This window comes from Lipotes vexillifer, unplaced genomic scaffold (assembly GCF_000442215.2).
Source record: "Lipotes vexillifer unplaced genomic scaffold, Lipotes_vexillifer_v1.1 scaffold1129, whole genome shotgun sequence".
Lineage (NCBI taxonomy): Eukaryota > Metazoa > Chordata > Mammalia > Artiodactyla > Lipotidae > Lipotes > Lipotes vexillifer.
In genome coordinates, this window is record NW_006789022.1 from 1,137,108 (window position 1) to 1,147,249 (window position 10,142).

Consider the following 10,142-nt stretch of genomic DNA (forward strand, 5'->3'; position numbering starts at 1 on the left):
CAGGTCCAGGAAGATCCCACATGCCGCGTAGCAAGTAAGCCCGTGCGCCACAACTACTGAGCCTGCGCTCTAGAGCGCGCGAGCCACAACTACTGAAGCCCGTGCTCCACAGCAAGAGAAGCCACTGCAATGAGAAGCCCGCGCACTGCTCCCACGCGCAGCAACAAAGACCCAACGCAACCAAAAATAAGTTAATAGATAAATTCATTAAAAAAAAAAAAATTGGCGCCGGGCCGCCGCGCTGGGCACTGGCGCCCCCGCTGAGGAGTTGGCAGAGCTATCTCGTCCTCGAGAGGGACTTACGCAGCACCGGTGCCTCAAATCAGACGCCTCCCCGCATCTTGCAGAGGCCGGCCGCCCTGGAGCCACCGCCCCCCGCCCCGCGCCAGCCCTGCCCTTGGGGTCCCTCAAGACCCGCCCCTCCTCTGCCCTGCTCCCCCGACCCCCGCGCCGCTTGGAGGGCACTCACCGCCGCCGCTCCGGCAGCTCCCGCGGCTCCCGAGTCCGGGTCGTCCCCCGAGAAGGAGCTGCTGTTCCGCAGCCGCGAGCGCCTCTTCTTCAGCAGATCAGCGTCGCGCACGTGGGAGAAGGAGCCGTGCGCGCGGGGCGGGGGCACAGGCCCGGCCTCCGCGTTGACCGACGGCCGCCGCAGCCTCACGCCGCCCGCGGCGCCCGGCGCCTCCATGCCGTTCACCAGCCCCTCTGTCGGGGGCACGGATGCCCGAGCTCCAGGGCCGTCTGCCGGGGGCGCCACGGAGCGCGCCTCCTGGGCGGCCTCGGCCCCGCGGTCCTTGGAGGCCGCCTCGGGGGCCGTCCCGTCTGCGCGGGCCGCGGCCTCCTGGGGCTCCTGGGGCTCCTGGGGCTCCTGGGCCCAGTGCTCGCGCAGCCGCTGCGCCAGGCCGCCGGTGTCCAGTTCGTCGGGCGGGCTCGACTGGGAGCTGGCCACGCGGTACGTGCCGGCGCCGCCGCCGCCCTCCAGCTGCACCAGCTGCAGCTCCTGCCCCGTGCAGAAGGCACGGATCTGGCACAGGTACGTCATGACGATGAGCTTGTCGGGCACCGACAGCAGCACCATGTCCGCCGGCTCCAGAAGCCGCGACACGCCCAGGGCCGCGAAGCCATCAAAGGCCTAGGGACGGTGCGTTCGTTCGGGTCATCGGCGGCGGGTCAGCCAGCGACCCTGCCGCCCCGCCCCGGAACGACGAGGAGGTCCCTGCGACTGGCACGCCTGGGTTTGCCAACAACGCCTTCACCTTCCTATTGGGGGAAATCTAGCAACATGGCCCGCCCCTGTGTTACCCAGCAACTGCACACCAAACGGGGTGCTTTTGGGAAAAACCATCTGGTGGAAATATGCTTAAAAAAAACAAAGCTAAACTCAGGAAAACGAAAAATATAAAGACCAAAAGGGTACTACGTGGCAGAACTTCCAAAAGCCACAGCTGGGGCCATGAAGCCCCCAGATTCCTCTCCTACACACAGATGGACAAGGAACCTAAATCTTAGCTTAGGCCTGGCTCTGGATCCTCCTTCCCTCCAGGCACCACTCCCACCCTGTCTCACCTGCTTGTTGTTCTGTTTGATGTTGAGTGGGTCCAGGGAGGCAAAGTCGCTGCAGAGAGAGCGCTGATCAGAGGCTGGATTCACACCACCCTCCCCTCCTGGCAGCCTCCCCCATTCATTTCCACTCCCTCTGGCAGCTCACATCTTGTCCGGGTGGAATCGGTGCAGGATGGCACAGAAGGCCAAGCCGTTGCGCCAGGATGTCGTGAAGTTGGTGATGCGGACGCCACGGTAGCCGGCGGTGACTTCCTGGCACCACTCCAGCAGGGACTGACTGAAGCTGACCGGGGTGGGTGGTGCCTGGGGACACAGGGATGGGCTTAGGGAATGTGGACGTGGGACTTGTGCCCTCTGCCCCTTGGGCACAAAACAGCTCCAACTCTGGGTTTGCAGGAGTCACCACGGACCACTGGCCAGGGCCTTAGGGTCAGGCAAAAGGGTTTCCAGCTCCAGTGTTATCTACCAAGGTCACCTAAAAGGCCAGTGGTCCCCAGGCAATATCAGAGGCCACGAGCAGCCACACCTCGAGGTCAGCTCAGAAAATCAGCTTTAGGGGCATCCCGCTCCATGCAACCCAGGGAAGACAGGGCGGGGGAGCCAGGGCACCCTCAGAGAGGAGGGGGTGAGGGGCTCCTTGAGGCTAAGCCCCTGTCCCACCCCACCCCAGTCGGCCAGGTGGGTCCATGCAGAGCCGCCATTAGCTCAGCCCAGGTTAGTGGGAAGCAGCAGACTGGGCCCTTGGCGGCCCCCATCCCTACCTGGCTGCCCGGCAGCCTCCTGTCCTCTTCAGGCTCCTCTGGGGAAGAGGCCCCCGAGGGCCTGGGCACCCCAGCCCCTGCCCCACTGGCCACCTGCGCCTCAATCAGGCTGGCCTCTGGGAGGTTTCCCTCAGCTTCTTTTCCCTTCTCGGTTCCTGAGACCCCAGCCTCTGCTTCCTGGGCCTCAAAAATACCAGATTGGTTCTCTGAAGCCCCTGAAACCTCTGTCTCTGCTTCCTCGGACCCCCAAACCCCAGACATGGCCTCTGAAACTCCCAAAATCCCAGCCTCCACCTCCTGGCCCCTCAAAACTATAGTTTCTGCCTCTGCTCCCTGGGACCCTAAAATTCCATGCTTTATGACTGGGGCCCCTAAAGCCTCATATTTGAGGGTCTCCCAGAGTCCAGTCTCTGCCCTCTGGGCCCCAGAAGTCTGAGCCTTTGCCTTCTCAGCCTCTAAAACTGTAGTTTCTGTCTGTTGAGGCCCCAGACCCTGAGCCTTTGCCATTCTAGCCTCTGGCCCTGAGAACTGTGAATCTTCCACCTCTGTCTCCTGGGTCCCCAATGTCTCAGTCTCTGTCCCTGGGGCCCCTGAACCCCCTTCCTCTGTCTCCTGGGTCCCCAATGTCTCAGTCTCTGTCCCTGGGGCCCCTGAACCCCCTACCTCTGTCTCCTGGGTCCCCAATGTCTCAGTCTCTGTCCCTGGGGCCCCTGAACCCCCTACCTCTGTCTCCTGGGTCCCCAACATCTCAGTCTCTGTCCCTGGGGCCCCTGAACCCCCTACCTCTGTCTCCTGGGTCCCCAACGTCTCAGTCTCTGTCCCTGGAGCCCCTGAGCCCCCTATCTCTGTCTCCTGGGTCCCCAATGTCTCAATCTCCATCCCTGGGACCCATGAACCCCCAGCTGCCATCTCCTGGGTCTCCAGTATCTCAGCTTCTGCCGTCTCAGTCTCGATCCCTGGGACCTCGGAACCCCATAACTCTGTCTCCTGCATCCCTGTTATCTTAAACTTTATCTCTGAGACCCCTGAACACCCCATCTCTGTCTCCTGGGCCCCCAATATTTCAGATTCTGCTGTCTCAGCTTCTATCTTCAGTACCCGTGAACCCCCAGATATCTCCTGGATCCCTACAATCTCTGATATCCTAGTCTTCATCCCCAGAACTCCTGTACCCACAGCCTCTGTTTCCTGGGTCCCCAGTACCTCACACTCTGCCATCCCGGCCTCTGCCCCTGGGACCCCTAAAACCCTTACTTCTGTTTTCTGGGTCCCTAGTTCCTCAGATTCTGCCATCTCAGCAACCTCTGACTCCAGGACCCCTGATCTCACTGCCTCTGTCTCCTGGGCCCCCAATATCTCCACTTCTGCTGTCTCAGCCTCTATCTCGGGGAGCCCTGACCCACCCACTTCTGTTCTCTGGGTCCCCAATAACTCTGATTCTGTCACCCCAGTTTCTGTTCCCAGGTCCCTCAAATCCCCAGTTTCTACTCCCCAGACCCTCATATCCCTGGACATCACCCCCTGGTCAGCTGCTCGTGGGGCCCCCTGGTACTGGCTCACCTGGGGCCTGGCGCTTGCTGCTCCAGCAGAGGGGCCCTGCTCCAGGCCTGTCCCCGCAACACCAGGGGCTCCACCCCTCACCTCTGCACCCTCTCTCTCCTGGCCCGCAGCAGCCCTGGCCCCCTTGAGGTCACCAAGATGCCTGGATTGCCTTGCCGGCTCTGCTGGGGGTGGGCTCAGGATGGTGGGAGCCTCTTCCCTGGTCCTGACCCCTGTCCTCCCCTGAGAGCCCCTTGGAGGAGCCTCAGGAGTTCCCTTGAATCTTGCCTCAGATGTCACCCCTGTAGCCTCTGGTCCCTTAGTGTCCACATGTCTCACCTTTGACCTCTGCTCAGCATCCACCTGACCAACTTCTAAACTCTCTTCAGCCTCCCCAGCTCTGACCTCTGACCTCTTACTGTTCACCTCTCTGACTCCTGACCCATGCTCAGTGTCCACCCCACTGGCCTCTGGCCTGTCCCCAATGCCCCCCTCCTCAACCTTGGGTTTCTGCCCTTCCAAAGAGTTGCTGGAATCTCTGTCCTCAATGCCTGGGCCCAGCCCGGTTCCCTGGGCCTCTGTCCCTTTCTGAGGGCTTGCCCAGGCCTGGGTATCCACAGCAGAATTCACGCCTGCTGGGGGAGCCCCTGAGGCGTTGGGGGCCTCATCTCCCCCTTGGGGGACTGGGGGCCAGGGGGCATCAGAGCCTTTCCGGAGCCGAGGGGCCGGGCTGGGGGCCGCGTCCTGGCCTGGCTGTCTTGAGGACCTGAGGAGAGAGCAGGAGGGTGCGTTGCAGGGGCTTGTCTGGCCCCCAGCTCTCAGCGCCCCCCCCCAACCTCTCAGATTGCTGGGACCCTGGAAAGGCAGGTTGGCAAGGGGTGTGCAACTTCTTAAGAGGAGATGGGAGGGGGGGCTGGGGCTGACTCCAAAGCTCACCTTGTCTCTGGTGGGGTTCCGGGGGGCCTTGGGGCCTTGGGCCCCACCTGGCCCCCTGCTACAGGAGCTGGTTCTGACCCCTGGCCCCGGCAGGCCCTGGCTGGGGGCGCAGGGGAACTCACAGGGGCTGGGCTGGTATCCTCGGCACTAGAAGGGCTGGCAGCTGGGGGGGAAGGAAGGGGGATGCTGAGGCCTGGGCCCTGTGACTGGAGGCCCAGTCTCCACCGTCCCAACCCCAGCCTGGGCCTCACCTGCCTGCCGGGGCCGAAATCGGCCCTCTTCCTCCTCCTCACAGAGTGTCTTCAGCTCCCGAGAAGTATCTGGGGGTGGGGTGTTGGGGGCAGGTCAGCCCAGGGAAGGGCCCTGCAGGTCTGACCCCCTCCCCACAACTAGAATGCTGGGCCTACCTGGGAAACGCCCCAGCCTCAGGGAACCGCCCCGGCCTACGAGAAGAGACAGGCCCACAGGTGCAGAGGAAAAGAGAGACAGGACCAACAAGGACAGATGGAAAAAAAAAGCCTTAACAAGCAAAACGGAGGGACGAGGCTGGGTAGTGAGGGGTGGCAAGCCTGGACTGCAGCCCCTCTCTGCGCTTTTGGCCCAGCTGTCTCGGGGCAGGTACGTGGGCAGGCAGGTACTCAGGGGCGAGGAGAGGGCCAGAGGCACAGGGAGGTACTGGAAACCCATTCTGCAGGACAATCAGGGCTGCTGGGCAGGTTGGGACCACCTGGCAATAGTGCGCTCCGACCACTGGGCGTGCACAAGCTGGCCCTGCCCCAAAAGAGCACGTGGATTTTGGCCCGGGTTATCCTCCACCCTCCCTAGGTCTTGGTGATCTCAGTCCACAGCTGTGAGCTCACCTGGCTGGAGGACACGAGCCCTCGCCTCCGGGCCCCCTGGACCATTAGCCTCCTCCTCATCACTCTCAGCAAAGTCTTCCAAGTTGCCCACGTCACTAGGCTTCATGCTCATGAGGCTCGCAAGACTCTGCATGTCATCATCCCTGGGGGTCAGAGATCAGGGGTGAGGGCTACGGTCAGAGGTTATAGACTAGGGCCCAGGAGGGCAGTTGGACACTCACGTGGCGCGGCCCTCCCGCAGCAGCACCCCAGAGAGAGTGAGGCTCAGCTCGGCCTGCACCACCTTCACCGACTTGGGCTTCAGCCGCAGCCGCAGTGAGGCTTGGGCAGGCACAGGCCCTGCATGGCGGGCCAGGTCCACCTCGGCTGTGGCCAGCACCTTCCGCTGCCCCTTGGACTCCTGGGGGCAGGAAGAAGGAGCATCAGTGCTGCCCCAGAGTCCCCGAGACCCCAGGCTCCAGCCCGCCCCAGCGACTCACATTCTCAATAACAAACGTCCACTCTTTGGCCTCATACTGGTCCACATGTGGGTCCTGGGAAAAGGGGGCACCGTTGAGTACAGAGGCTGCTGCGGTGGGGACAGGGCAGGGAGAAGAGCCTGTGCTGGCTCAGGAGGTGATTGTATGGGGCCTTCACACATGTTGAGCCCTCCTGGCAGGTATGCTCCCCGGCTTCTCCTGATCCCAGCTCTCTTCATGTGGCGGCTAAATGCTACCTCCTCCAAGGAGACCTCCTGGGCCACTCACACTGAATAGGCCCCCTGCCATGATTCTTGGTCTCACCCCTCTGTTCTTTTCTATTTGGATGGATAATGCACCAGGGGCCTCCTATGGCTGCCCAGGATTGCAATCAACGGCTCATTCCCATCTGTGCAGGAGGGCTAGAGACTTACCCTGTATAGGGTCACAGAGATGTCCACATTCTCAGGTACCATCCACAACACGGTGCCCCGGTATGGGTTCTGGATGCCCGGCTGCCAGCTGTGGGCCTACAATGAGCAGTCTGAGTTCTACCCCCCAATACTAACTCTCCCCCTCACCCCTTGCCCTTATCTCCAACCTGGACCCCATCTTTCTCTCCCTTCTATGGATTCTGATCTGAACCTGAACCTGACTCCACTCACCCCTCAGCCCTGACCCACTTACCCCACCCCACCCCCAATTGGCCCCACCCCCAACCTGGACCCCCAGCTGACATCCTCCCTCACCTTGGAGCAGATGCGTCGGTTCCGCCGGGTCCACACTACCACCAGCTTATCCGGTTGCCTGGGAGGCGGAGCGGGGAGAGGGGGCTACTCAGTCAGGCCCACCTGGCCTTTCTATCTCCTCCAGCCTCCCTTCTGCCCACATCCCCCTCCCCCAGGACAGGGCCCAGACAGCCCCTTATCTGGGGCCACAGGGAGCAGGGTGGGGCTGCTGAGGCAGCGTGAGGCCTGGGCCAGAGGGCAAAGGCCTGTGGGGCAGCAGGAAGTATGAAGAAAGTCATACAGAGAGACAGGCACACACAGAGACAGACAGAAACACAACAAGTACCCTGCAAGAAACACAGACTCAGAGACACAGGGAGACAGACTCAGAGTAAAAGAAGTCCATTCACTCACAAATATTTGTAGAGTGCATACTATTACCCCAGCCCAGTTTGGGGGCAGAGCCAAGCAAAGGAGAGGCAAGACCCTTCTGGGGCAGGGAATGGGTCATGTCAGGAGGGTCTGGAGAAGGAAGGCTCCAGGCAGAGAGGATGGCAAGAGCCAGGGTCCCAGGATGGGGTGGGGGTGTGTGTAAGGTCGGGAGGGGAGGGCAGAGGTTGGGAAGTAGGCAGAGAGGCATAGGGTCAGCTTGTCATTCGATACCCTCCCAGGACCTTCCATGCCCAGCCTTTTGCTTTGCAGGGCCCCCGATTCCCACAAGGGGCACCAGGGAAGACTTCTAGAAGGTGGCATCTAAGCCGAAACAGCATATGCCAGGGCAGACTCAGAGGAGAGGCAGAGATGTGGGGAGACAGAGACAAAGCGAGAGAAGAGTGTCAGCTGCGTGGGGCCGAGTCCCAGACACGTGGCTGGGCCTGGAAGGGAGAGGGCCCCTTTGCGTTGGAGAGGTCAACTGCTGCCCAGGAGGGTGGGGATGGTTAGAGGATCATCAGGCAGATGGCAACGTAAGAGCCCTCCTTGCCTGTACGCTGTCCCTTGCCAGGACGCTCAGGTTCACCCAGCTCATTGCCCCTCTGGAGGCCGAGCCAGGATAACTGGCTCTCCTGTCAGCCCCAGAGGATGCCGAGACCCAGAGAGGTTAGGGGCCAGGCAAGGGCACACAGCTGAGCCTAGAGCCCTCCAGCCTGGAGCCAAGTGCCTCTCCTGGACCCCAAACTGCAGGCGATGGCTAAGGGCAGCCATGGGGACTTCCCAGAAAGGGGAAGAAGACAGTGAGAGCCTAGGGAGGGCGGGGCCTGGCTAGGCAGCCTGACTCAGGCTGGGCACGCCCTCCTGGGGAGCTGTGACCTGGGCAGAGGCAGCTTCCTAGCCGGGGCTCCAGGCGAAAAAGCTCAGGAGGCCCTGCCCGCTGCCTGTGACTCAGACACGTTGACACTGCCCACACCCTCAGCCAGCTCTCCGGACTGTGCCCAGCGTCCCCCTGTCTTCACCCAGGATGCTGGGGCAGAAGGCAGAAGCCACAGGCCAGAGTTCAAGTCCCAGCCCTGTGCTGTGTTACCCCAGCCAGCCCGTCCTTTCTGGGCCTTGCTGAGTGGTGTGAACCACCCTCTGGCTGGCCCAGTCAACATCAGGGATATGACAGCTGCCCAAAGGACCCCAGGCCTCCTGCTCACTCCCCTCCCTTTGGACCCCCTGGTCCCTTCCTGTGCTTTCACTTGGGAGCCTAAATTTAGCCCCGCCTGGCGGCTGAGGCCCCCACAGCTGCGCCCTAATCCAGCCAGGGGAAGCTGACACTAGCAAGCACGTATATTTAGGGTGTGACGCAGGGGCCCAGGCAGCTGCGGGTGGGGGAATGTGAACGAGATGCCCCGGGTCCTTCGGCAGTCTGGGCTGGGGGGTCCTGCACCCCTTTACGTATCTCCCCGCACCCCACCACCTTGCCTTCCCCAGGCTCTCCTCCTCCACGACCCACAACCTCCTAAGTCCTCAGGCCCTTTTAAGCTGCTCCCCGCCTCCCTCCTCATCCCTCCCAGCGCTCAGTTTCCCCTTTTAAGGATATTGTAGAGACGGATCCAGCCTCCCAGTGCCCACTCCGGCTGAAGGGGCGGGTGGTTCCTCTGGTTCAACAAATGGGCAGCGGAGAAAGGGGCAACATCCTTGTTCTGAGCTGGACTAGGGCCATGGTGTTTGCTGTCCCAGCCCCTCCACCCGAAGACCGGCAAAACTTGCTCCCTTTTCTGATGCCACCTTGAACCATTCCTCTGGCCAAAACCAGGAGGCCTCCCTTCCCCCAGCCCTGAGTGCAGTTGAGGCAAGTGTGGGCCCAGACAGATTCTCAGGTCTGCAAGTCCTGACCTCCACTCCCCAAAGGCTGCCCACACCCTCAACTCTGGGGATGCCACAAGCTGCAATGGCACTTCTCTGTGCCTGGATCACCAGGGCCTAAGCTGGGATAGGCGGCCTCTTTGGTCACTGGACTGGGGGCAGGATTCTCAGGCCCCCAAGGCCGGATGGGGTCCCAGCCAGTCTGGCGAGTCTCCCAGGCCTCCCTCCCACTCACCATTTCTTGGTGCACTCCACCACCAGCTCGTGGTAACAGGCCACAAACTGGAACTTGGCGGCCCGCTTGCCCACGCGCTGCAAGCGCTTCCACACCGAGGTCATGGCCCTGCCGCCTCCGCCGCCCGTTCCTCAGACCCGGGGCTCCCGCTGGCCCGCGATCGCTAGCCTGGCCCAGGTCCCCATGGCCTCCGGGCTCCTATCGGCACCGCCCGCCCCGTCCGTGGGGAGGGGTCCGAGGCGCGGGACCCGGAGCCGCTCTTGCCGCCGCCGCCGCTGGGGCCCGCTGGGTGGTCTGGCTGCGTCGGCGGGGTCGTCCGGGGCGCGTCGTGTCGCTGGAGCGCTGAGCTGCGAGCGCGCCGTTTCCTGGAGCTGCACCCCCGTCGGAAGGCGGGCGGGGCTCCGGCGGGGGGCGGGGGCCGGGGCGAGAGCGCGGGGGCGGGGCGGCCCGGCTTCCGGGGCCTCGCGCGGGAGGGAGAGCTAGGGGCGAGGGGGGCGCCTGGACCGCAGAGCCGGTTTGTTGCGCGCCGAGGCGGTGTGGAGGCGCGGGCCGGGTGGGGGGCGCGCGGGCCGGGGCAGGGAGCCACCAGCAATTGGTGCCGCCCTCGCGAGCGCTGCCCCGGCCGCCTCCCTTCCTGACCGCAGCCCTGAGAGGTACGTACTGGTGGCCCCATTTCACAGGCTGGGGAAAGAGAGACCCAGAAAGAAGAAACGTGAAGGATCACAGTGCGCTGAGCCAGAGCCAACTGACCTCAACACTGGGGAGAGGCAGATTCCTGC

General features: G+C 62.9%; 1 protein-coding gene across 1 annotated transcript in view; it reads right to left on the reverse strand.

The window, feature by feature from the left end:
• The window catches only part of EHBP1L1 (EH domain binding protein 1 like 1), a 15,298-nt gene extending 5,831 nt beyond the window's left edge, over window positions 1-9,467 (reverse strand). The window contains exons 1-12 of the mRNA XM_007462203.1: window positions 9,364-9,467; window positions 6,864-6,921; window positions 6,549-6,644; window positions 6,136-6,189; window positions 5,878-6,056; window positions 5,657-5,799; window positions 5,048-5,116; window positions 4,797-4,959; window positions 2,322-4,626; window positions 1,706-1,863; window positions 1,564-1,612; window positions 470-1,129 (exon numbers count right to left, since the gene is read on the reverse strand). Of these exons, the coding sequence (XP_007462265.1) occupies window positions 470-1,129; window positions 1,564-1,612; window positions 1,706-1,863; window positions 2,322-4,626; window positions 4,797-4,959; window positions 5,048-5,116; window positions 5,657-5,799; window positions 5,878-6,056; window positions 6,136-6,189; window positions 6,549-6,644; window positions 6,864-6,921; window positions 9,364-9,467 (4,038 nt within the window). The remainder of the gene's footprint in view (window positions 1-469; window positions 1,130-1,563; window positions 1,613-1,705; window positions 1,864-2,321; window positions 4,627-4,796; window positions 4,960-5,047; window positions 5,117-5,656; window positions 5,800-5,877; window positions 6,057-6,135; window positions 6,190-6,548; window positions 6,645-6,863; window positions 6,922-9,363) is intronic.
• Between the last annotated feature and the right edge of the window lie 675 nt (window positions 9,468-10,142).